A 21212-nucleotide genomic window follows, 5' to 3' on the forward strand; every position below is an offset into this window, starting at 1 on the left:
CAATTTGAAAAGACAAAGTCACAGTTTGGAGAATAAAACAAAGCCTCAGGGATGTTTTTTAAGTTAAAATTTAATTCCCTTTTTTACAAATCTCTTCTTTTCTGAAAGACTTGTGAGCCCTTTGGAGCACAGTTAATTTTATGCACTCATATCACAAAAAGAGTGGAAAAGGATGTTAGACAGTTTGAGTGTTTTTCTTCTTTATACAAATTAAACTCAATCGGGCGATGGCTGGCTGAGAGGAAAGTTTTTATTTTAACAGTTAAAACTCTTAACCTGCGTTCAGTATAAGGAAGCTAAATTACAGAGCCAAAAATTGATAAAAAGCTGATAATAGGGGAGAGAGATAAAACAGAAGATGTTATACAACCATTTGGGGAACCTAAAGGGGACCTGTTTCTCCATAAATGTATGTACAAAGATGGCATGACCTTTTTTCCCCTTCTATATGATTAGTTTAAAATGTGATTGCATAACAAAACATCCCTGACATCTGAACAAAAAACAAAGGCTGGGTCTTGCAAAACACAGTTACTTTAAATTTACTTGTGCTGTTTTTCATGCATAGCAGTTGGTGTTGCTTAAACTCTTCTGCACTAGCTAGGGTTAATATTAGCAGGCTGATCTCAGCTTTCTGGACTAATTGCAAGTTTTTGAGATCTAGATGTTCTGGCTGTCTGAAATGTCCATTTTGTGCACATGTAGTCTTCCAAGAATGCACTCTTGTTGGAAATGGGGTCACCGAGTTGCGTGTTTTAAATTAATTTTCTTCTGCTGTGGGCAGAAGTACATGCCTGGGCACCTGGCACAGCTCAGCCGTTATACGGGGCATGTTATATATTGCGTTAACTTTGTGTGTGTCTGAGCCCCTAGTGCTATAATGAAAGCAGTGCTTGTGTTGGAATTTGCTGTAAGCTTAAGCTTTGGAACAAATTCTGGAAAAAAACTTAAAAATCAAACAAACAAAAAACCCCATCAAACCCCCCAACCCCAAAACAAACCAAACAATTATAAGCTGATATATTATTTGTTTCTTTTTCTACTGGAAAACATAAAATGAAAAGTCATGTTCACTTTTACTCTCAGTGTCCATGAATTGCAGTTAGAGTGAGGAATTTTTTTGTGTTTTAACCTTAGTAATTATGGCTACTACAGAGACAACCATTTTTTTCGAAATGACTGATCTGTGGATTTTAAACCCAGTAAACGTTGCCTGTTGCTCAAACTTGCAAAACTGAGCACCAGGCTGTTTCTAAGCAATTAAATGTTGTAGCTCGCGCCTGAGCTCTGAATGACGCCATCTCCCCTAGCAGGCTATCTCATTAAGCATGTGAAGATATTTCACCAGGGAATTTGATTTCTGCATTTCAAAACAAAGTAAGAGCTGGTGGCGGGTCCGGGGCTCTGCAGATGGTGCAGCGGGGGATTCGGGGACCAGCTGCATTTTGCAGAGCAGGCTTTTAGAACCCGGTTTTGTTTATGTTGTGTCAGCTTCTCCTCGTAAAGGAGAATCTCTCTGTATTAATTTTCATTGCGTGATCATTTTCATCTTTAAACTTCTACTCTCAGTAAAATAAATGTTTCTAGGTGAAATAATTGGGCACTATTCAGGTAGGTGCGTGCTGTCGCATGTGTCCCTGTTTCCATAGCACAGATACACATGCGTATGTGAAAAAGAAAAACAGCTGGAAAAGCAAAGCTCACTTCTGGCCAAAATGTGCTGATTTGCTCCTCATCCCTTTCTTTAATTTTTAGGAAGTCTTGATTATCTCAAGGTTGTCAGTATTCAGCTTCTGAAAGTAAAATGAAAGTATTTCAGGGTGGCATTGAGGAAGGAAGAAAGAGCGAGCAGTAGAGAAGTGGGGTTCTCCTGTCTCTTAGATGGCTTTATCACAATTAAAAATGATGGATTAAAAGATGTAAGTGGTGGTGTGATGGTGAGTTCATTGTGCGCCTCTGGTTGTTTTTCTGGCAAGTGTTAAAAGCAGTTCTTATCCTCACTTTGGAGATGCACTGTGTGTGAGAGCTTCCAAAAGCTCAAACAAAACTTCCTCTTGTAATACTGTCTGTCTGGTGCTACAGGTTCTAGTTCTGTGAAAAACTGCAACTGTCCCATAGCAGAGCGTGTGCCTGAGAGATTTGGATTAAATAGGTGCTGATACTTGTTGCAGATGGATGTGCCTTCGGTGAGCTCCCTCTGTAAGCGCCCTTAGGGGAAAATAGCGTTCTCTTTTGAGTGTGTGTGAGCAACAAGTATGACAGTCCAGTTCTTGGGAATTGTTCAGTTTCTTCATCCTGACGTTTGATTTTTGCAAAATGTTGTGAATTATCTTTAATGTTTTGGCTATGTACTCTTTCAGGTAGAAGCATTAACCCATCAACCTAGAGCCACAACAGTACACGCAGTCAGAGATTCAGAACTTGCCAAACTCCCAGAGGGAGCGCTGACATCTATCAAACGCAAATTCCCCCAGGTAAGAAAATTGAAAGTATTTTCTCTCTATCTCAAAAGATGTCTGAGGAGCTAAAACTCTCCATTAGCACCAAGTCCTCCGGGTTTTTTGTAGGATTGATGCATACTGAGAAAACATTTTGTTCTCTTTGTCTGCCTGATCTGATCTATACCAGACTTTCACCATCTTCTCTTCCTTTATCTTCTAACCAATTTTAGCATGTTTTATTGCAGGGCTGTTTTGTGTATCTGGAAGAAGTTCATGCTAAATGCAGGACATGCATATTTAGCAAAGCGGAAATCACTTAGTGCTATTGATAGTAAATGAAAGTTTGACTTCTAAAATCACTTTAAAATGTTGTTGTTCATTTGTCTCGCTTACCAGGACTCAGTCAGCGCTTGGTTATATGTACCTTTATTTCCAGACCATTGATATTTGGGGGTTGGTTTTCCTCTTCCTTGCATTTTAGGCTGCCAATACTCATTCTGCAACTGCCAGATCTGTCTGGGTCCTGAAGACTGTGATTGCTCCCTTTGAATCCATCAACTCATCCATCTTCTTTAATTCACTTGACATTATACCTCTCTCCTGCAAATCTGGAGACTGACGGACTTGAAATTTAATTCTTTTGTCCCTAAGTGCATCAAGGACATTATACTAAGCACTAAATCATTGCACTAGCCTTAAAGGCAATTCTTTAATGCTGTTACTTCAAATTATTTCTGATTTTTCTTTTTGCTGTCTTTAAGACATATACTTATTTTACCAAATTTAAAAAAAAAAACCTGCAAAAGCAATAAACTTAATTAAAATGCTTGTATTCTTTTGTTTTCCTAGGACCCATAATAACTTTTGATTATTTTTTTTAACTGTATAACATAAAGCCTGTATTCATGCATTCTCATGTTACAAAAACTGTGGGGTTTTGTCTGCGTTATTGCTAGGATAATTTCATCATTGCAGTAAGTGTTCAGAAGTTATGTCAATGAAAAATAATCTTCCTGGTTTCCCTGTAAGCATTATTTTTGCTTAAGTGTTTCTGAACTTCTGTTGTGGGTTGTTAAGGCACTCCTGTTCTCTGGATCTCTCTTGAATAGTCCTCCAAGTCTGTTCTTCTCTATTTAATGTAACAGATTTCCTGCTCAGATTTATGAACTGGTAGCAGTGTGCAACTTCTGTACATAACTAGCCAGCAACTGGGTACCGACAGCATGGCATCCTTGCCCTTGTCTTGAGTTGCCCTTTTAAATATCGCTCTTGACTGATCAAGAAGTGAGGAAATGCGCCAGGTGGAATATAAACCCACCTTTCTCCTCACATAGTGGATGATATTAAACGTTACTGGTAGGCATTTAAATTGTAAATTACTAGTAAGCACTAAACATTTAGCATTTAGTAATGCCTTGAATGCTGATCTGCAGAAAGGCTGTGTTCTAATTCTGCCTTTGTGTCTGGGGCAAGAATTTATTTCAGTGTCTTCTCTCTCTCTCTTCCCTTTTCCTATTTTATCAGTTGGCAGAATTGTTTTCCCCTAAAGAGTGCTCTCTGTGGAGATGTGCATCTTTTTGCTTTGCAGTTGAAGTTGAGCTTGAGTGTTACATTTACAGTACAATTCAAAACACTGATTTGTAATAGAATTCAAATGTCTTCCCGTGTCTAAGGAGTTCAGTCTATCAGCCTCAAATTCCTGACCTTTTTGAATATGGAATTAGTTTTCTTTAGACTTGCATATAGCTTGGCTAATTAGTTGCAATGAAACAAAATGCTAAACCAGATCTTTTAAGGAAATGTGTTGCAAAAAAGGTTGTAAGAAAAACACATTCTTGCTGCTGTTTGAGATCTCCAAATTCTAAATAGATGTTAAACTGGTATCAAAAATGTGAGAGCTTACATTTTTACTATTGGATTATTTTAGAGCAACCATTAGAAATAGAAAGAGGAGTGTAAGATAGATTTTAAGTAGGTGATTTAGGCGGTTAATGCCTTCAGACTGTCTTAAGAACCTAAGATAAAATATTTTTTTTTATATGATCTCAAAGTTCTTGTGTCTTCTCTTTTTGTCTGTTAGGTCCATCAGATAAGAGAGGAAGGACAGAAGTGAGAGGGAATTGAAGTGATGGAGGAGAACAATAGGGTAGAAAGTTTGAAGTCAAGTAAAAAGTACAAAGTCAACTTTAAAGTTAAAGGAGTATACTGGAGAGAAGTTTTTGAGCTGGAAACTAAGAAATTGCATACAAAAAGGGTCTGGGTAGCTGTTTCTTAGAAAAAGAATCCAGGCATTAGAGGATCAAAAGCTGACCATGCCTGAACAATGTCATGCAGTTGCAAAAAAAGTAACTATGTTAACAGAATGCTTTTTGGAGTGAAGAAATCCTTGCATTCTCCCTGGTATTCGAAAAGCTTCAGTACCAGCCTGTGGCAGCACACTTGAAGGGAGAGGCAAACCAAATGAAGAGAGTCCAGAGGACAAAAAGGTGGCTGACTGGTGTTTAGAAATATTAACCTATAAAGGCAAAAAGGCTGTGAAAGGTTAAGAGAAGACATGGTAGCTATTTTCAAATGTATAAAGTTGTTTTCTGATAGAAAGGGCATAAGCTACTCGCCATGTTGGAACAGAGCAAATGGTAGTGTACTGAAATTGCAGCAGCTGGATATTAAGAAAAAGCTGATTCTACTCCCTAGAAAGGCTAAAAAATTGTTACTTGTTTTTATAACCTCTTAAAAAATTATGTTTGAGGTAGTGCTTAGTGCTGAGCAGAGGGATGGGCCAAATGAATTCTCTCTGTCCTATTTTCTCTCCTGTTATTCTAGTAGAGTGATTTATGCACAGGATTTGAGATGATGTTTTCCCCATCCAACCAGAAGTAATAAAGTAATGGAGGGATAGTAGGTGCAGTAGTTTTGAAATAATTGCCTAGGTAGCAAGAGCTAGCTCGTGATTCAGCAGTGTGGTGGAGGATTTCCCTCTTAGTCCTCTGCAAATCAGAAAACCATCTTTTTGGGGAAAAAAAAAGCAACTCTGCCTCCGTCAAACACATGCTCCCCTTCTGACTGGTAAGGTTAAGTTAACCTAAGTCTCACCTGGGGGAATAGTGATCAAACATTGGTGCTTGTCCCCTGAGTCAGGTGAAATGCTCTCTTAGTTCAGGGGAATCCCACACCAGGGAGAATTGCTTTTGTTTTGGTGTTTCTCTTGGCAGCTTCGGTATCTTAGCAGCCAAGAACCGGGCAGTTCCTGAGATTGAATTACCCTTTCAATTAGTTACCCTTGAGCTTTACTATTTCCTGTTGTCATGGTTTAACCCCAGCCAGCAACTAAGCACCATGCAGCCGTCTGCTCACTCCCCCCACCCAGTGGGATGGGGGAGAGAACTGAAAAAAAACCCCCCAACTCGTGGGTTGAGATAAAGACAGTTTAATAGGACAGAAAGGAAGGAAAATAATGATAATAATAAAATGACAATAATAATACTAAAAGAATTAGACTATACAAAACAAGTGATGCACAATGCAATTGCTCACCATTCGCCGACCGATGCCCAGTTAGTTCCCGAGCAGCGATCTGCCCCTCCCAGCCAACTCCCCCCAGTTTGTATACTGGGCATGACATCATGTAGTATGGAATATCCCTTTGGCCAGTTTGGGTCAGCAGTCCTGGCTGTGTGCCCTCCCAGCTTCTTGTGCACCCCCAGCCTTCTTGCTGGCTGGGCACGAGAAGCTGAAAAATCCTTGACTTAGTATAAACACTACTTAGCAACAGCTAAAAACATCAGCGTGTTATCAACATTATTCTCATCCTAAATCCAAAACACAGCACTGTACCAGCTACTAGGAAGAAAATTAACTTTATTCCAGCTGAAACCAGGACACCTGTCAAGGGTGAAGAACCCTTTAGTTCTAGGAGTTAGTGGAGGGACTTCATCCTGCATACTTTTCACCAGTCATGATGTGTTTGTAGATGATCCAGAAAGGGTTCAGAAACTCTGGAATGCACTGTGAGAAAATATTACCTGATGGGTAAGAAAATGGTAAACGTGGGTGGTGCTTGCCAGTGAGAACAATGTGAAATGACGGAAATCATGCTCTATTAGTCCGTACAGTAATTCAAGTTCCTTGAGCTGTGATGCGCAATCTGGAAAAATTGCACAGCTGATCCTTGGGGAAGCACCGTATGCTTGCCCTCTGTTTTTTCTTCTCCCCTGGGCATCTGCTTTGGTCTTGTCAGAGACAGGATACTGGTCTGCTGGGATCTTTGGTGTGACCCACTATAGCTCCTGTTATTCTGAGGGATGAAACAGATGGTGAGCATGGGGAATCTAATCTCAGTTATAAGTAACAGCCAAAATTTCAGAGTATGTGCCCAGAAACAACAGATGTTGACTTCTAGATCCTGCTCAGTGTGCAGAAGTCAAATCTACGTCTTCTAGCTTCTCAGGAAAGCATCCCAACCTTGGGTCACTCTGGATATGGCATCCTAAACATTCCCAGTTGAAAGTGGTCCACAGTGCAAAACTTCTCCTTTGTTTTCTCTGGACTCACGCCTGAGGGCCACAGCTCTCCAGCGTAGCCATCGGGGCACTCAGCCAGCGAGAGCATTTGCTCCTCTGACAGCCTTGGTGCTTGCTTCTGGTGCTGCTTGAAGCTTTTCAGCGTTGCTGGAGTGAAAGGGAATTGATTCTTTCTATTTTCATCACTGCCTTCAGTTCTGAAAAGTAGGACAGAGAAATCAGCTCACGATTTTTGGCACTGCAAAGCAGTTTCGAAGCAGTAGCGAGAGCGCAGAATTTGTGAACAGATTACAGAGATGTTCTAACATCAGTGTATAACTTGGATCACATTTCATAGATTATCTTTGCCTCTACTGAGCTGAGATTGTTTTTATAATTCTAACTTGAAATTTAGACCTGCTGTAGCTGATGGAAATTGCTTAGGAGCTGGGGGGGGGGTGGTGGTGTGTGAACTGTAAGACAACCTTTTGCATGCTAGAAAATACAGAGTTTTTCTGCATCTTTCTTTTAATTCTCTAAGTCTGCCCTTGGGGTTTAAATATATTCAGAACCTATCATCCATCTTGAACAGCTAGTCCTGCTATCTTTGTATGCGTATTTTAACCAGAGTTTTTCTGAAGTGGATGGAGCCTTCCCTAGGGTTATCTGCCTTACAAAGTGAGTTCGGTAATGTGCCCTCTTTTCAAAACGCTTCCCTCAGGCATTGTGTATGTTGTGCGTCACATTATTTAAGCTTGATGTGGCACTGTGGAATAGGTCAGGAGAGGCCATGCTTCTAGATTTTTCTGTATTTGTTCTCATGGCCCATTAAAATAAGTTTTCCTTGACTGTAGGAGAAGTGGATGTGAAAAGGAGAGAAGAAAAATGTTCAGCTGAAGTGTGGTCACCCACTGTAGCTGCCCGACATGAAGCAGGCAGGAGTGAGTGCTTAGTCATAGCAGTGATGTGACAATGACATTTTTCTTCAAGACACAATTGATCATAAGCGTTAGAAGCTCAAACAGCCCCAGGATAAAGCTTCAGTTCTTCTCTATGCTTTAGCAGCATTTGTAAAGGTGCCAGAAATTGTTGCAAGTGAGCATTTAAGATTTGCTTTGTCACGGCGGTTCTCAAACCATCGGAAGTTTTAATCGGAGACCCCTTGCTAAGCTCCCTGATTCTGTGACAAGCAGAGTGCTTTATCTGATCTGGGGCCATGTAAAGCTTCAATAACGCCATGTTTTTATTCGAGTTGAGGATCTAATTTACCTCTCCTCCTCCCTTGTCCCTCAAAAAAAAAAAAACTTAAGAAAGCTGGTAGAGAATAATCTCAGCTCCTGGAAAGAGCTCCGCAGAAATGAACCTGCTATTATGTGGATTTGTATAGGTAAAATGGCTGTTATTACTATTTTACCCCAATTGCATTTACTTTGTAGAACAGAAAACCCTTGGCGGCCCTGTTTTCCATGCTAGCTTATTCACATTGGGTCTCTGTGTGGTAGAAAGACCTTTTAAGTGTCCTCTAACTAAATCACATACGTATGTGAAGGTCTGTAATACCCTGCTATGAAGGCACCAATAAATTGTTATTTAACATATTTAATTTAAAGTGTCCTACTGGATGACTGATTTGAAGTTTTAAAGGCTTAACTATTAAGTATCTTCTTTTTAAACTTCAAAGTCACCAGAGAAAGTCCTTAGCTCACCTGCAAGCCACCTTGTTCACTGCGAGAATACTGGTCTTTTGGATCTGGGTGATGGCAGAGGGTCCACTAGAGAGGATCGGAACAGACTTGGAAGGAAAACCACGTTCAGATTTGTAGGGCTATATATCTGTTGGTTGTACAGGATTGAAACTGGCCGGTCAGGCTTGTTCCTTGCTGACTTTAGCCAAGGCTGGTTTCCTGAACTAGGAACCTGCAAGAAGACAACACTGACAGGGGATGGTACTGCCCTTCCTAGGGACTGGCCCTTTGCTTTCTTGCATAGGGGCTTTGTTGCTCTAGATTTAAAATAGCACACAATTAAACCTGAACCCTAGTGCAGTATGGAACAGAGTTGATGAATATATCTTTTAGTTTTTGTTCTTGTGTATGTTTTGTTCTTATATATGTTTCTCCTGCTGTAACAAAAATGGATTTGTATTACACAGCACCTTTTACATCAGTCAGTTGTTACTGTGAATGTGGATACTGGTGTAGATTTTGTGAAGTTTTCCTGTGATTTCTGTGAATCAGTTTTGTTGAAAGCTAGCTAAGATGGGAAAAAGCTTTGTTTCATACCATCGTTATCTATTAGCAGATAGTCAATTTGCCAGGCAATCCGTACTATTCGCAGAATGAAATAAATATCCATAGGAAAGTATTTTACAACTGAATTCTCATGAAAATCACTTTCAAAAGGGCTTATTGTAAAGCAACTCTCAGGTTTCACAGTTGAATAGGAACAAAAGCTTTAACTAGAACCCAGCCTTGGAAGATTAGCTAGGTGTGGATAATAGGTTGAAATATTTAAAAGGATTATAGGAAATAAAACGCTGCAGAGTGACCATAACCACTTGGTGTGGGAATTACAGTGGCTGTGAAGCAAGTGGTGCTCAGGATAACACCTAAGACCTGAGATGGATGGAGTAGTCAGCTGTGCATTTGCACCATCGCGAGCAGGTGATGCAGGGCTGTAGTACTGCCTGGCCTCATCGTGGAAGGATGTTTGTTTTGCAACTGGAATTAGTCATTCTAAAGTAGGCAAATACGGTCCCCTTGGGAATGTCAAGTTTAGTCCTTGCCCTGCGATGCAGAGGCTGCAGGTCTGCTGAGTAATTTAACATTAGTTAAGCAGAGGGAAAATTAATGGTTTCGCAGAGCTTTCTCTGTAGCAGATGCAGAAAGAGACTTTCACGTTCAATATGAGGGAGCTGGGGGGATTGGAGGCTGCTAAGAGAGCTCAAGTGGGTCTTACTGGAGATGGAGTTGATTCAGAAACAGCCAGGAAGACAACATGTTGCTAGGTAGATGAGGTGGTAAGTGGTAAGCTGGGTCAGAGAGGTGGAATCGTGCTGAGGAAAGTGCTCTCTAACGCCATTTGAGAAAGAAAGACTCCTTATCCTGTTTTGCCCTGCACAAAAGTGTTCTGGTGAGAATCTGAAAAAGTGAGTAGGTGGGAGGAGGAACAACAACATTTTATTTCCCTTGCAAAATGTGTGTCTCAACTGACTGCCCTGCTCTGGGACAGGTATTACAAACTTACAGTTGCAGTAGTGTCTGCGAGAGCAGGAGAGGTTTCGGGGCTTTTGGAGAACGGTACTGAATGCCCCTGGAATCCCGAGTAGCTTTTGAGATGGAGGTATACTCAGTTTTTTAGACCTGTAAGGTCAGTTTTCTTCCTTCTGGCCTGAAAAGTCTTGCATAAGCTCAGGAGAGTGGATTTTTGTTTGGTTTGGGGATTTTTTTGAAAGTTGACTCAGTCATCTTTATGACCCAGGCAGGTTCCATGGCTCCAGAGTCCAGACTCGCGCTGCGAGACCCCGTAGGTGTATATTTAGGTTGCTGGCAAAGCCTTGTGACCTTTCTGAGTCATTTCACAGCTTGAGACGGCAGCAGCGGGTAAGAAAGCGCGCTCCATGTCACAAGGACAAGTTTAACCTGCAGTGTGGCACTTTCAGCAGTGTAGCTCTATTCATGCCTGGCCTTACAACAGAAGTGCCTAATTGATGTCTCTGCTTCTCATTATTGGTTGATTAATTGTGATTAACTGAGCAGGATCCGCTCACTGCTAGCGCAGTTTCTAATAATGAGGAATGATAAATTCAACTTCCTCGCAAGCTAAAACAGTTTTGGCTCTATCCCTAGTACAAGGGGTCAAAAAGTTGCATTTACTTTGCAGGCAATCAGTGATTCTCGCCTAATTTAGAAACCTCCTGGTGTTCTTGGATAAGTCTGGACTCCAACTCGCTGCCTTTTTGCAGTGCAGATTTTTCTTCGAACCTTAAATCTAAACCGCCTGATTCTGTGCCAGCGGATTGGGCTGCGACTCGCTGTCTGGGGAGAGCGGGGTGTGTATTTGCAGGGCTGGGTGGATGGGTGCTAGAAGAGACTGTAAAATCCAGGCTGTGCCATAGGGATGAGCACACCAGACGCTTCCGACTGTGGTGTGAAGGCTGTCTAGCCCTGGGTGATGGTGACACCGTGGAAATGAGACGATTTTGCATGTACAGATGTCTGGGAAGTGCTCTGCGCTCTTCTGGCACCGTGCTTGGGAAAGACTGGCGTTTGCATGGGAGAGGGGGTGGAAGTCTTGCCTACTTTTGGAAGAACAGTACCCAGTCCATCACTGGCTCAGCTGTGCTGGGGGCAGTGCTGGAGGCTCTGTGGCACACCGCGCCTCCGGAGTATTGAAAACTCAGTGTGTCTTCCAGGTCAATCTGGTTTTCCCGGCAGCGCTGCCAGAGTTCCTGCCTTCCCCCTCTGCCCTAAAGCCTCACTGCCAATTCCTAGAGCTTTTCCTGTGAAATACAGCTAAATAGGTAGGGTGGGAATAAGTGACTGCTGAATCACTGCCCAGATGTCTGCGCCAAGGTACCCACCTGCCGGTGTCCTGTTACCTGCCTTCTCCTGCCTCCATCTCCTCCAGGCACACTTGGAATAACTCTGTTTCCCTTCAATCCCTGTCTGAGACCTCCTAGCCCAAGGGCTAATTTCTGCTTGCTTCCTCCTCCTCCCCTCCCCAAGCTAAACCAGCCCCCTCCATGCCACCCCCGGTCCTTTCCTGGGTCCCCTGGCTTCCTTGTCATAGTCTCTTGGGCAGCATTGAGCTGTGCTGCTCCTTCTTGTGCCCTGTTACTGGGGGTTTCGAGTAAAGGTGCTTGGAAACCTGAAGGATGACTTTTTTTTTTGTCTGTTGGTTTTGAATTCTATCCAGTTGTACTGAATTTGGTGAGAGCTGCTCTGGCTGCCCTGCACAATAATGGCTGTAGGTCGATCATTGAAGGTTGGGGCTGTTGTTGACAGAGACATGTGATTTATATTGACTTCCCCCTCAGACGGATGGACAAGTTTCTTTTAAAGGAAAACATTGCCTTTTTGTGAACGAAAATTTAGTGTATGTAATATAAAACTCCAAGGAAATTTCAGGCCAGTTCTTAGCTCCGATCCCAAATTGATGTTCCTTCGACGTTGCCATGACTGCGACAGAGTGACTCATCCCGTTATGGTTAGCAATTTGCTTGTCTTACAAAGTCACCGGGGAAATAATTTTTCCATATCTATACGTACCAAGGCTGTAAGGTTTGCTCTAGCAAACAAGACAAATAATATTTCCTGGTAACAGGAGCAGCCAACTGGAAAATGAGACCAATAGGTTCTTTTCTTAGTTCCATCATTAACCTTGAACGTTTTCTTTAACTTGGCTGGAGCTCTCCTTAGCTGTCTGTAAAGCAGAAAAAGTTATAAATACAGGAGATGGTTTTAGTAAGTAATTAAAATTCTGACGTTTAAAGTGGTTCAGAAGTGTAAAATGTTCATAACACCTTCCAAAACTGCTTAAGGAAAGTCCTAGTGTGCAGATACAGGTTGTTAGGTGAATGCATGTGAGCTGGGTATAGCGAACGCTCTCGAGAGGCAGGTTATCTCCCTTAGGAAGGGCAATCAGTCTCATAATTTTTATTAAGAATTCCCTCTTTCCCTCCCTGCTCCCTGTAGTTGGGGCAATTTTCCGTAGCTACACCCAGCGCCACTTATTGAATCCCAGAACCGCAGATCTTGGCGTTGTTAAAGTGGTTACGAGTCTGCTGGGTGTTCATCAGCTCTTGTTATATTTTGGACAAATGGAAGCATTTTAGATCCTGCCTGAGATTCCAGGATAAGGAAGGAGCCTGAGAGCTCGCCTGCCGTCGGGAGCTGCTGTCGTTCCGCCGTCGCTCGTTAGCGGCAGCAGTCGTGCTGCATCGCTGCTCTCAGCAAAGCGGGTACAGACAATGTGTGTCTAATATTGGTGCAAATAAGAGAAACTTCAAAGATAGTTGATCTTGGATCAGTGAGGAGATAGTTGATGTGGCATCTTTAGGAACTTGCAGTTATGGTTATGGGACAGAAATTACTGAAATAACTTTGTTTAGCTCTTACTCCTTGCTCTGCTATAAGTCGCACTGTGTTGGAAGCTACCTGTTTGCTCTTCCTCCTTCCTCCTACAGACGCTTTAAAAATATTGGTGCTTATTAAAGATAAGGAGTTTCACAGTCTAGGGCAATTTATTCTAATTTTTTTTTTTTTAAAAGCAGGATATATAAATGATTCTGATGGGCATGCTGACCTGTCTTGATGCTTACATGGTCTTTTATTTGAAAGATACATCCTGAAGTGCCTGTTCTTATGGGAACAGTGTGTCTTTCTTTGTCCAAAATCCAAGGTAGCCATTTGCTGCTGCTTGTTTAGCTTGTTAAGCGTTTGGAGAACTCTTGTGGTGGTGTGGTGGGTTTTTTTGGTTTTTTTGTTTTGTTTTGTTTTTTTTTAATGTCCTCCTGAAGATTAGAGTTATTTTGATCTTGAATTATTTGTCTGGGGGAGAGTATCTAATGATTGCTCTATTAATTCTTAATGCATTTAAATATCTCTTTTCCTTATTTGGTAAAACATTCGTGCATAGCTTTTCAGAATAAATGATGCATTTTCCAAGTCTGTCACTCCTTGGTATTGCAATTATTAGTCTTCTGCTACACCACTTGTTGGGAATTATTGATTGTTAATGTTGGAGATAAGCCTGTCAGTTTTCAGATATGCTTGGCTATTTGAATATTGGTTTATATCGATGTAAGTCCTGTTGGGGAAAAAAATCTATCCCTTCAAAGGTACCACACAAACGTCATTTGAGGGGGAAAAGCAATTTCTTAGATAGCTTGTTCTGATTCTGCAGGTGTTTAGAGTGTGTATTTATCCATTTTATTCAAGATGTCTTAAATTGGTTATTGTAAACATTGACTAATTCTCAGGGGGTCAGGTGGAAGCAAGATTGTGTGGGGGATCTGTTTGAGTACAGACTCGAACCTTTTTGAGCCTTTAGTACCCACGGAAGGTGGAGGTGTGCAACAGCCACTGAATAGTGAGAGTGACTTAGAGGTGCAAGCGCACTGCAGAGAGAAATGAGGAGAACTGAAAATGCAATTTGACATGTTTCCCAAAATAATTGGATTTTTTTCTTTTGTTCCCAAAGCAAGTTAAATACTGCCTTTTTTGGTTTTGTTTTGTTTTCTTGTTTTTCCGGATTAGAGTAAAATAAGGTAAAAGAAATCAAGACAAATGATCAGTCACCATACATTACAGCCAAGAAAGAACCTATGGTTATAAAACCTTGTCTCTGTATGGTTCAACTTGAGATAACATCTTATAAAAGTTTGAAAGTATCCATTTAGATGCACTATTTTTAGTATATTTTGCCTGAATGTTTGTTTCTTTCTTTTTTCTTTCTCTCCCATTGCTAGGTTGTGACTAGACTTATTCACTTGCTGGGCGAGAAGATTCTTGGCAGTCTTCAGCAGGGAGGTAAGACTCATTCCTGGACTACTCCCATTGATGCTGGTGCTTCCTTGGAGCTAGATTTACATCGTTAAATGTGGAAACAGAAAGCGCATACTTGAAAAGAGAATTTGTCACTAAATATTTTAGCTGTTGTCACAAGTGAATGGTGATTTTATTTTATATATGTGTACAAATTTTTTTTGGCGGAGCATAGTTAATTAAGTGTGGGAATGGCATGATTTGCAATTGAGATAGAAAAGTACTGCTGCATATGTGCAGTGAAATTTCCTTGAAATTTCTTGCGAGAAGAGCTCAAAGGGAGCGTTGGAAATAGCAGCTGTAATAGACTTGAATCAGATAGTCATGCTGAGTGGCATCTGCATGTAGACTGACTTAATATGTCTGTATTTGCATTATCCTAATGAATTGTCTGAGAGGAAATGGTCTGCTAAGGATTGGTTCTTAAGCTTTGTGTATGGGGCAGAGGCAAAACAAAGTATATTTACTGACTGAAGTGAGTAGGAGGAAGTTTTCCAAATTTTCTTGAGCAGCTTTTAAAAGAAAACAGATGCACGTTAACTACTGAGGGTGTTGTGGGGTTCTTTGATGTTACAGGTTGTTTGGTTGGGTTTTAATTACTTTTATTGCTGTTTTTGCAATATTCCAAGGAGACTGAAAATGAGGTAGCCAACTCTCATGTTTTGGAGCAGTCTTGGGGAGTGAATCTCAAAGTCCGCTCTTTCTTTACATGCTCAGCTTTCTGTACACAATCAGTTGTGTACAAATCTCTAGTGATAATTGTACTTAAACTTTTGTGCATGCTGAAATGCCTTTGTGGCCTAGGGCAGAGTCGGCACTGCTTGGCAAATAGGGCAGTATGAGATCTGGAGAAAATGGGAGGAACATTAGTGACAGTAATAGGAGTTCAATCAGAGAATTGCCATTGAAGTTCTGAGGAGGGAAGGACGGGTAGAGATGAAGGAGTTGAGCAGTGATGTGTAACTTGTTTGAACCTACAAATATCTTCTTGAAGATCACCAAAAAGAGTGGAAGAACTATTTAATGTTCTGTGCAGAGCTATTTTAGAAGACTTTAAATGAATAACTCAATCGCTGAATATATTTGAAAAAAGTTTATCTGATATTTCTTTGTGTCCTGCAGTGTACTGTCAATCTTGCATATAGACTTTGAATGAGTTTTCATATGATATATCAAGTACTTCCATATGTCCTTCCCAAGAATTCATCTTAATGGTGCATCTTAGCCCTTTGCTGGGTGAAATGAGATAAGCAGGACGTTAAATCCTAACTTAGTTGACAATAAGTTTATTGTGTACTTAGAGCTGAGGTGATAGGCATTAGCAGCAAAGTAAGGTTGTCTAAGAAGGCTTAGTTAAAGAGAAAAGTAATAGCAACAAAATAAAAAGAACAGTTGGTAGAACACCCCTATCATTGATCTTTTCCTGTTCTAAGCTATCTGGGAAGATCTTAATCTTTGTCACATGCATCGCATACTTCTCTCAAAAAATGCTTTCTTCTGCCCATACTCTTTGTCCTTACTCAGCTTACCATATTATATCGGAGATAACTTCCACAGTTACTTTGCAGCTACTTCAGAGGTTCCGTATTTCATTTTAATACTCCTAAGCACATATCTGTAAAGCTCCACATTTTCCCATCTTGGAGAGAAGTGAAAATAGGTGGAGATGCACATTCCCTATAGGAACTTTGTTGAAAACAGATATTTATTTCCTGCATCAGGAATACCATAAAAAGTGAATGTTAATTTTTTGAATATTTTGATACTGACAAGAGGTTTTGGGGTTTTGTTAGTTAAGCTAATTCCTCTTGTGGGCTAAATCAATGCCTGTTCTAAAGTAGTGGCCATTCAAAGTGATTCAAAGTGCCTTTTTTATCTTTTTCTTAACAGGAGAGGTAAATGCACATTGTATTTAACCTGTTCCTGGCATACAGATATTTTTAATATTGCCTGACTTTTACCCACGCATGCTATAACAGCAGCCAAAAATGACAGAAACTGAATCATAGAATCATAGAATTGTTTAAGTTAGAAAAGACCTTTAAGATCATCGAGTCCAACTGTTAACCTAGCACTGCCAAGTCCACCACCAAACCATGTCCCTAAGCACCACATCTACACATCTTTTCAATACCTCCAGGAGTGGTGACTCAGCCACGTCCCTGGGCAGCCTGTTCCAATGCTTGACAACCCTTTTGGTGAAGAAATTTTTCCCAATATCCAATCTAAACCTCCCCTGGTGCAACTTGAGGCCGTTTCCTCTTGTCCTGTTGCTTGTTACCTGGGAGAAGAGACCGACCCCCACCTCGCTACAACCTCCTTTCAGGTAGTTGCAGAGAGCGATGAGGTCTCCCCTCAGCCTCCTTTTCTCCAGGCTGAACAACCCCAGTTCCCTCAGCCGCTCCTCGTAAGACTTGCACCCTAGGCCCTTCACCAGCTTCGTTGCCCTAGTTTGGACATGCTCCAGCACCTCAGTGTCTTTTTTTTATAGTGAGGGGCCCAAACTGAACACAGGATTTGAGGTGCGGCCTCACCAGTGCCAAGTACAGGGGGACGATCACTGCCCTAGTCCTGCTGGCCACACTATTGCTGATACAAGCCAGGATGCTATTGGCCGCCTTGGCCACCTGGGCACACTGCCAGCTCATACTCAGCTGCCTGTCGACCAGCACCCCCAGGTCCTTTTCCACTGGGCAGCTTTCCAGCCACTCTTCCCCAAGCCTGTAGCATTGCATGGGGTTGTTGTGACCTACGCATTGATCTTCATCCTCTTACAAATGAAATATGTGGGAACTCTTTCCTTTTATGTGATACGGAGCATGTTACATTTATCTTAGGTTAAGCAATTCAGTGACACTTTCCTTGCTGCCTGACAGTTGAAAACAATGAAATGACACCTAGCTTTCTGGGTTGGCTGATGGCAATTTTTTTCTTTTCAAGCAGCTCATCCTCTTGGATTACACAGCTCGAGTAGCAAGTGGGATGCCGGAAATCCTGCCAGCAATCTCTCCACAGTAGCAATTATGCCGGTGTCTGAAGAGGTGCCACTTACGGCTTTTACTCTGGAGCTCAAGCATGCTCTCAGTGCTGTGGGTAAGAAGTGTTTACGTGTTACTGCATCATGGGAAATAAATGCTTCTTATCTTTTTAGAGAGGTATGGCCAGGTACCTGTCATTAGTCAAAGGTGGATCTATGCCGCATTAGGGGGGTACAGCAGTGCTCAGGATCAGCCTTTTTCATGACCTCTGGCTTCTCTGTCCCCATCCCTAATGTGCATTTCATGTTAGTGGAAAACTTTGTGGCCTTAATGGCTCAGAAATACTAGCCAATCTGTCTGGCCTCTCACTTTGGCTGCCATCAGCACTCTTCAGGCTGCAGGCACAAATCCCACTGCCAGCGCAGCGTTCCCACGGTGCCTGTCTGAGAGTCTGATTCTCTCTCTGTCACGTGCGAGAGTCTTTCAGGCTTCCTCAATTGTACAGCTTCGCCAGCAAAGGATTTCTTACGCAGTGTTCTTTTGTTGAGGTAGTGCAGTGAGTGGTAAGCGTAAGACTTGATGGAAGACGCTTGTGAAGGAGATCCAGGTTGGCACTGGAAGTCCAAACTTAAGTCTTAAATCATTGTCGCATTTGTTGCCAGCTTGTTTGTCTGTCTCATGCTCACAAAACCATGTATTCAGCTCACAGCCGAGTCATTAATTGCTTCATGCATTGGTGAAGTTGTGTGTGTAAGTTCCAGTTGCTCACAAACCCATGTATTTAATTCACAATTCAGTTCACGCTCGGTACTAGAGTTTGACATTTCCTGAACGTCCTCTTCTCATCCTCATACACTATCACAGATCTCTTGAGTAAATCTCCTGTAGTCCTTTGATGAATTGTTAGTCTGCTATCTCACGGCTTATTATTTTGAAAAGTACAGGTTACATGATGCTTGAGGTATAACCACTTACATTTATTGGTTATTTTCTTTTTGACCTTAAGGGTATCTGGAGCTGGCACTTATTATTTTGCTTAAAAAAATCTTCCAGGTGAGCAGGCACAGGAAGAAGCTGTTGATGTTTGAACTCTTTAACCTTTTGAAATACGAATTTGTGTGCAGCTTATGGTGGAGATGTGTTACAGTGGGAACTGATTTGTGGGCGTTTGAAGATTCCTCTTATTTTGAGATGGCAGAAAAATTTTACATCCATAACAGCACAGATCTCAGCATAGCTATATTGCTAATGGGTACTTCTTATGGATTGTTGCCAGCTTGTTTTGATATGTGACAGCACTAGGAGCCTGTAAATAAAACAAACAGAAACTTAAGTAGGTAAATGGACTATTTAGAATAAAATAACCGTTCTAGTTGAAAGCAACTAGAACGTGACAAATGAGGGGTTTTATTATGATCACTTGGCCTTTCCTCGTTCACCCTTCTTTTTTCTTTTCTTTTCCTAAACTGATGTCTGTGTAGTGCTTGGCAGCTATAGATGGTACTATACAACCTTGGCATCTGAAGTTCTTGCCAAAATGGAGCAGACGGCTGCAGTGGGAAGAGGAAAGTGTTGTGTGAAAACACAGCTAGCCATATGGTTCAAAACACAGCTGGTAGACCGAGCTCTCTGGCCTTGATGGCCTCTGTTCGTCGGGTCAGCCTATTGCTTATTCAGCCCCACAACGCTCTGAAACAGTGGTTAACCTTCTGCCAATGCTTTACTGTGCGTGTTTACATACTGTACACTGCTGAGGGTTTTTTTCATGCAGGCTGTATTTTTTTTGTTTTTATTTTTTTATTTAGCAGAAGCAGCATTCTTCCCCCCCCGCAGATTTTGTATTTTCTCCTTTATACTATGGCTATAAGTTGTTTGGGTACTCCTTATTGGTGCGTGACAAAGTGCTGTGAGCGATGTGCCAGATGGTGCTTTGCTATAAGGAAAGGGGCTGGTTTTTGGAATGATTTTTCTTCTGTCTTCTTGCATCAAAAGATGAAATGAGTAGTAAAGTCGCTGTTGTGAAGCAAAATTTCGGTTTATTTTTAGATTGTCTTGGTATTCACCTGGCCATCAGAACTGTGTCCATTTTACATGTGGGGGAATTGAAACGTTATGTGAAAAGATTTGCATTAGGGCCTTGGTGAGCAGCTGGTGTATTGGAGCTTCGTGCCTCTGCCACCTGAGCGCGTACCTGCTTCCAACTTTCAAATTGGCTAATTAGCATTTGGGGTTTGGGTGTGAACTGCAATTAGACCTTAAATGTATTTATGGAAATGAGAGGTGTTATTTAATATGCTTGAGGAGGCTTAATTGAAAATCTTTCTCTTAAGGAAGTCTCTTTCAGTGTCTATATTCCTAATTTTTTAAAATGAGGGCTTTCGCTGTGTAGATTTGCTGCTATTAGCATGTTTTTGTTGTTTATTCTTTTGTTTTTTCTTGAACCAACTTTTTTAAATTGTAAATTGTAATCAGATGTTGCCATTTAACACTTGACTTAACACTTGATCCATATTGTTTCATTGCTCTGGGCTTGAAATATGTTCCAGGGCAGTGGAGGGTAGCCTTAGTATGTGGGGTGAAAGCAGTTGTTTTTCGCTTTCTTTTGCGACTTAATACATTATTCTAGAACATTCCTTACTCTTCCTGTTACTATTAACTTAGATGAATATTGCAGTGGTGCCTTGAATCCCCTTGCTGCAGGTTGGAGACAAGAGGATGGAAGAAATTAGGAGGACGCAGGCAGTAACACTGAGGTCGTTGCAAGAATCATCATGAGGCATCAGCTGCTGCAGTTCTTGGGAGGAGGCTGCCCTGGCTGCAGGCTGACCCTCATCCTGGGGAGAGTGGTCGGGATGCAGGCTGCGTTATAACACAACCTGCAAAATTAGATTAGAGGATGGTTTTTCTTTTCCTGGAACTGGCATTAGAAGGCTATTGGCAGTGCTATGAGTTGGAGCTGGTTACAGGTTAATCTATTTAACAGGATTATTTTTGGGGGGGGGGTAATTTTTAACTGCTTCCATCTTATTAAAGGGCTATAAAAATAATGACAAATAGAATGTCTCAGTCTGATAGTGGAAGCTTCATAACACCATGAATTAATATATACTGTCTACAAGAACTGGAAAAGTATTCAAAATCTCTGCGCCCCCTCACCCCCCCCCCCCCCCCCCCCCCCCCCAAACCCTTTTGGCTGTAATGAGGCAGCACTTACTGATTTGGTTCCTTGATTCTGTTGTGTGGGTTTAATTGTATTTTTTTCAAACTTCTATGTTGGGTTTTTTTTTTCAATTTGTAATGGGAACACCTCATGTGACCAGACTGCTCTCCACACTGGGCTTTCTGGGCCCCAGAGTACGCTGGCCTAGCTGCCAGCTTGTGCTTGCATTCTGCATGCAGGGAGCATCAACGTGTGGTACCACCCACAGCTTTATCCAACCAATTTGTGCTGGTTTCTTTGAGAATTTGGTGTTTCTGTGGTTTATGATAATTCAGATATTGTTTCCGGCCAGCGTGATTGTGTCCCGATTAAATACTAAGGGATGTTCATGTTTCCATGGAGTTTGTTTCGTTAAAAGCTGGACAGTGAAGCAGTTGCTTGGTACCTGGTGGCAGTAACTCTACATGAATCTGCCTTCATCTTGAGACAGGTATAAATGTAAAATATGATCTGAGCATTGAGGAGAGAGCAGGAAACTCCTGCAGAGCATGGTGAACCGGAGGCTACATCACTGCTTCCTCACTCCG

General features: G+C 41.6%; 1 protein-coding gene across 2 annotated transcripts in view; it reads left to right on the forward strand.

The window, feature by feature from the left end:
* The window catches only part of PNPLA7 (patatin like phospholipase domain containing 7), a 130184-nt gene that overhangs the window by 49639 nt on the left and 59333 nt on the right, over positions 1 to 21212 (forward strand). Inside the window, exons 20-22 of one of the 2 annotated variants that reach the window (XM_050907912.1) lie at positions 2361 to 2474; positions 14412 to 14472; positions 17428 to 17580. In XM_050907912.1, the coding sequence (XP_050763869.1) occupies positions 2361 to 2474; positions 14412 to 14472; positions 17428 to 17580 (328 nt within the window). The remainder of the gene's footprint in view (positions 1 to 2360; positions 2475 to 14411; positions 14473 to 17427; positions 17581 to 21212) is intronic. The other variant, XM_050907913.1, reaches the window with a different exon arrangement.

Source organism: Gymnogyps californianus, chromosome 18 (genome assembly GCF_018139145.2).
Source record: "Gymnogyps californianus isolate 813 chromosome 18, ASM1813914v2, whole genome shotgun sequence".
In the NCBI taxonomy this organism is placed as follows: domain Eukaryota; kingdom Metazoa; phylum Chordata; class Aves; order Accipitriformes; family Cathartidae; genus Gymnogyps; species Gymnogyps californianus.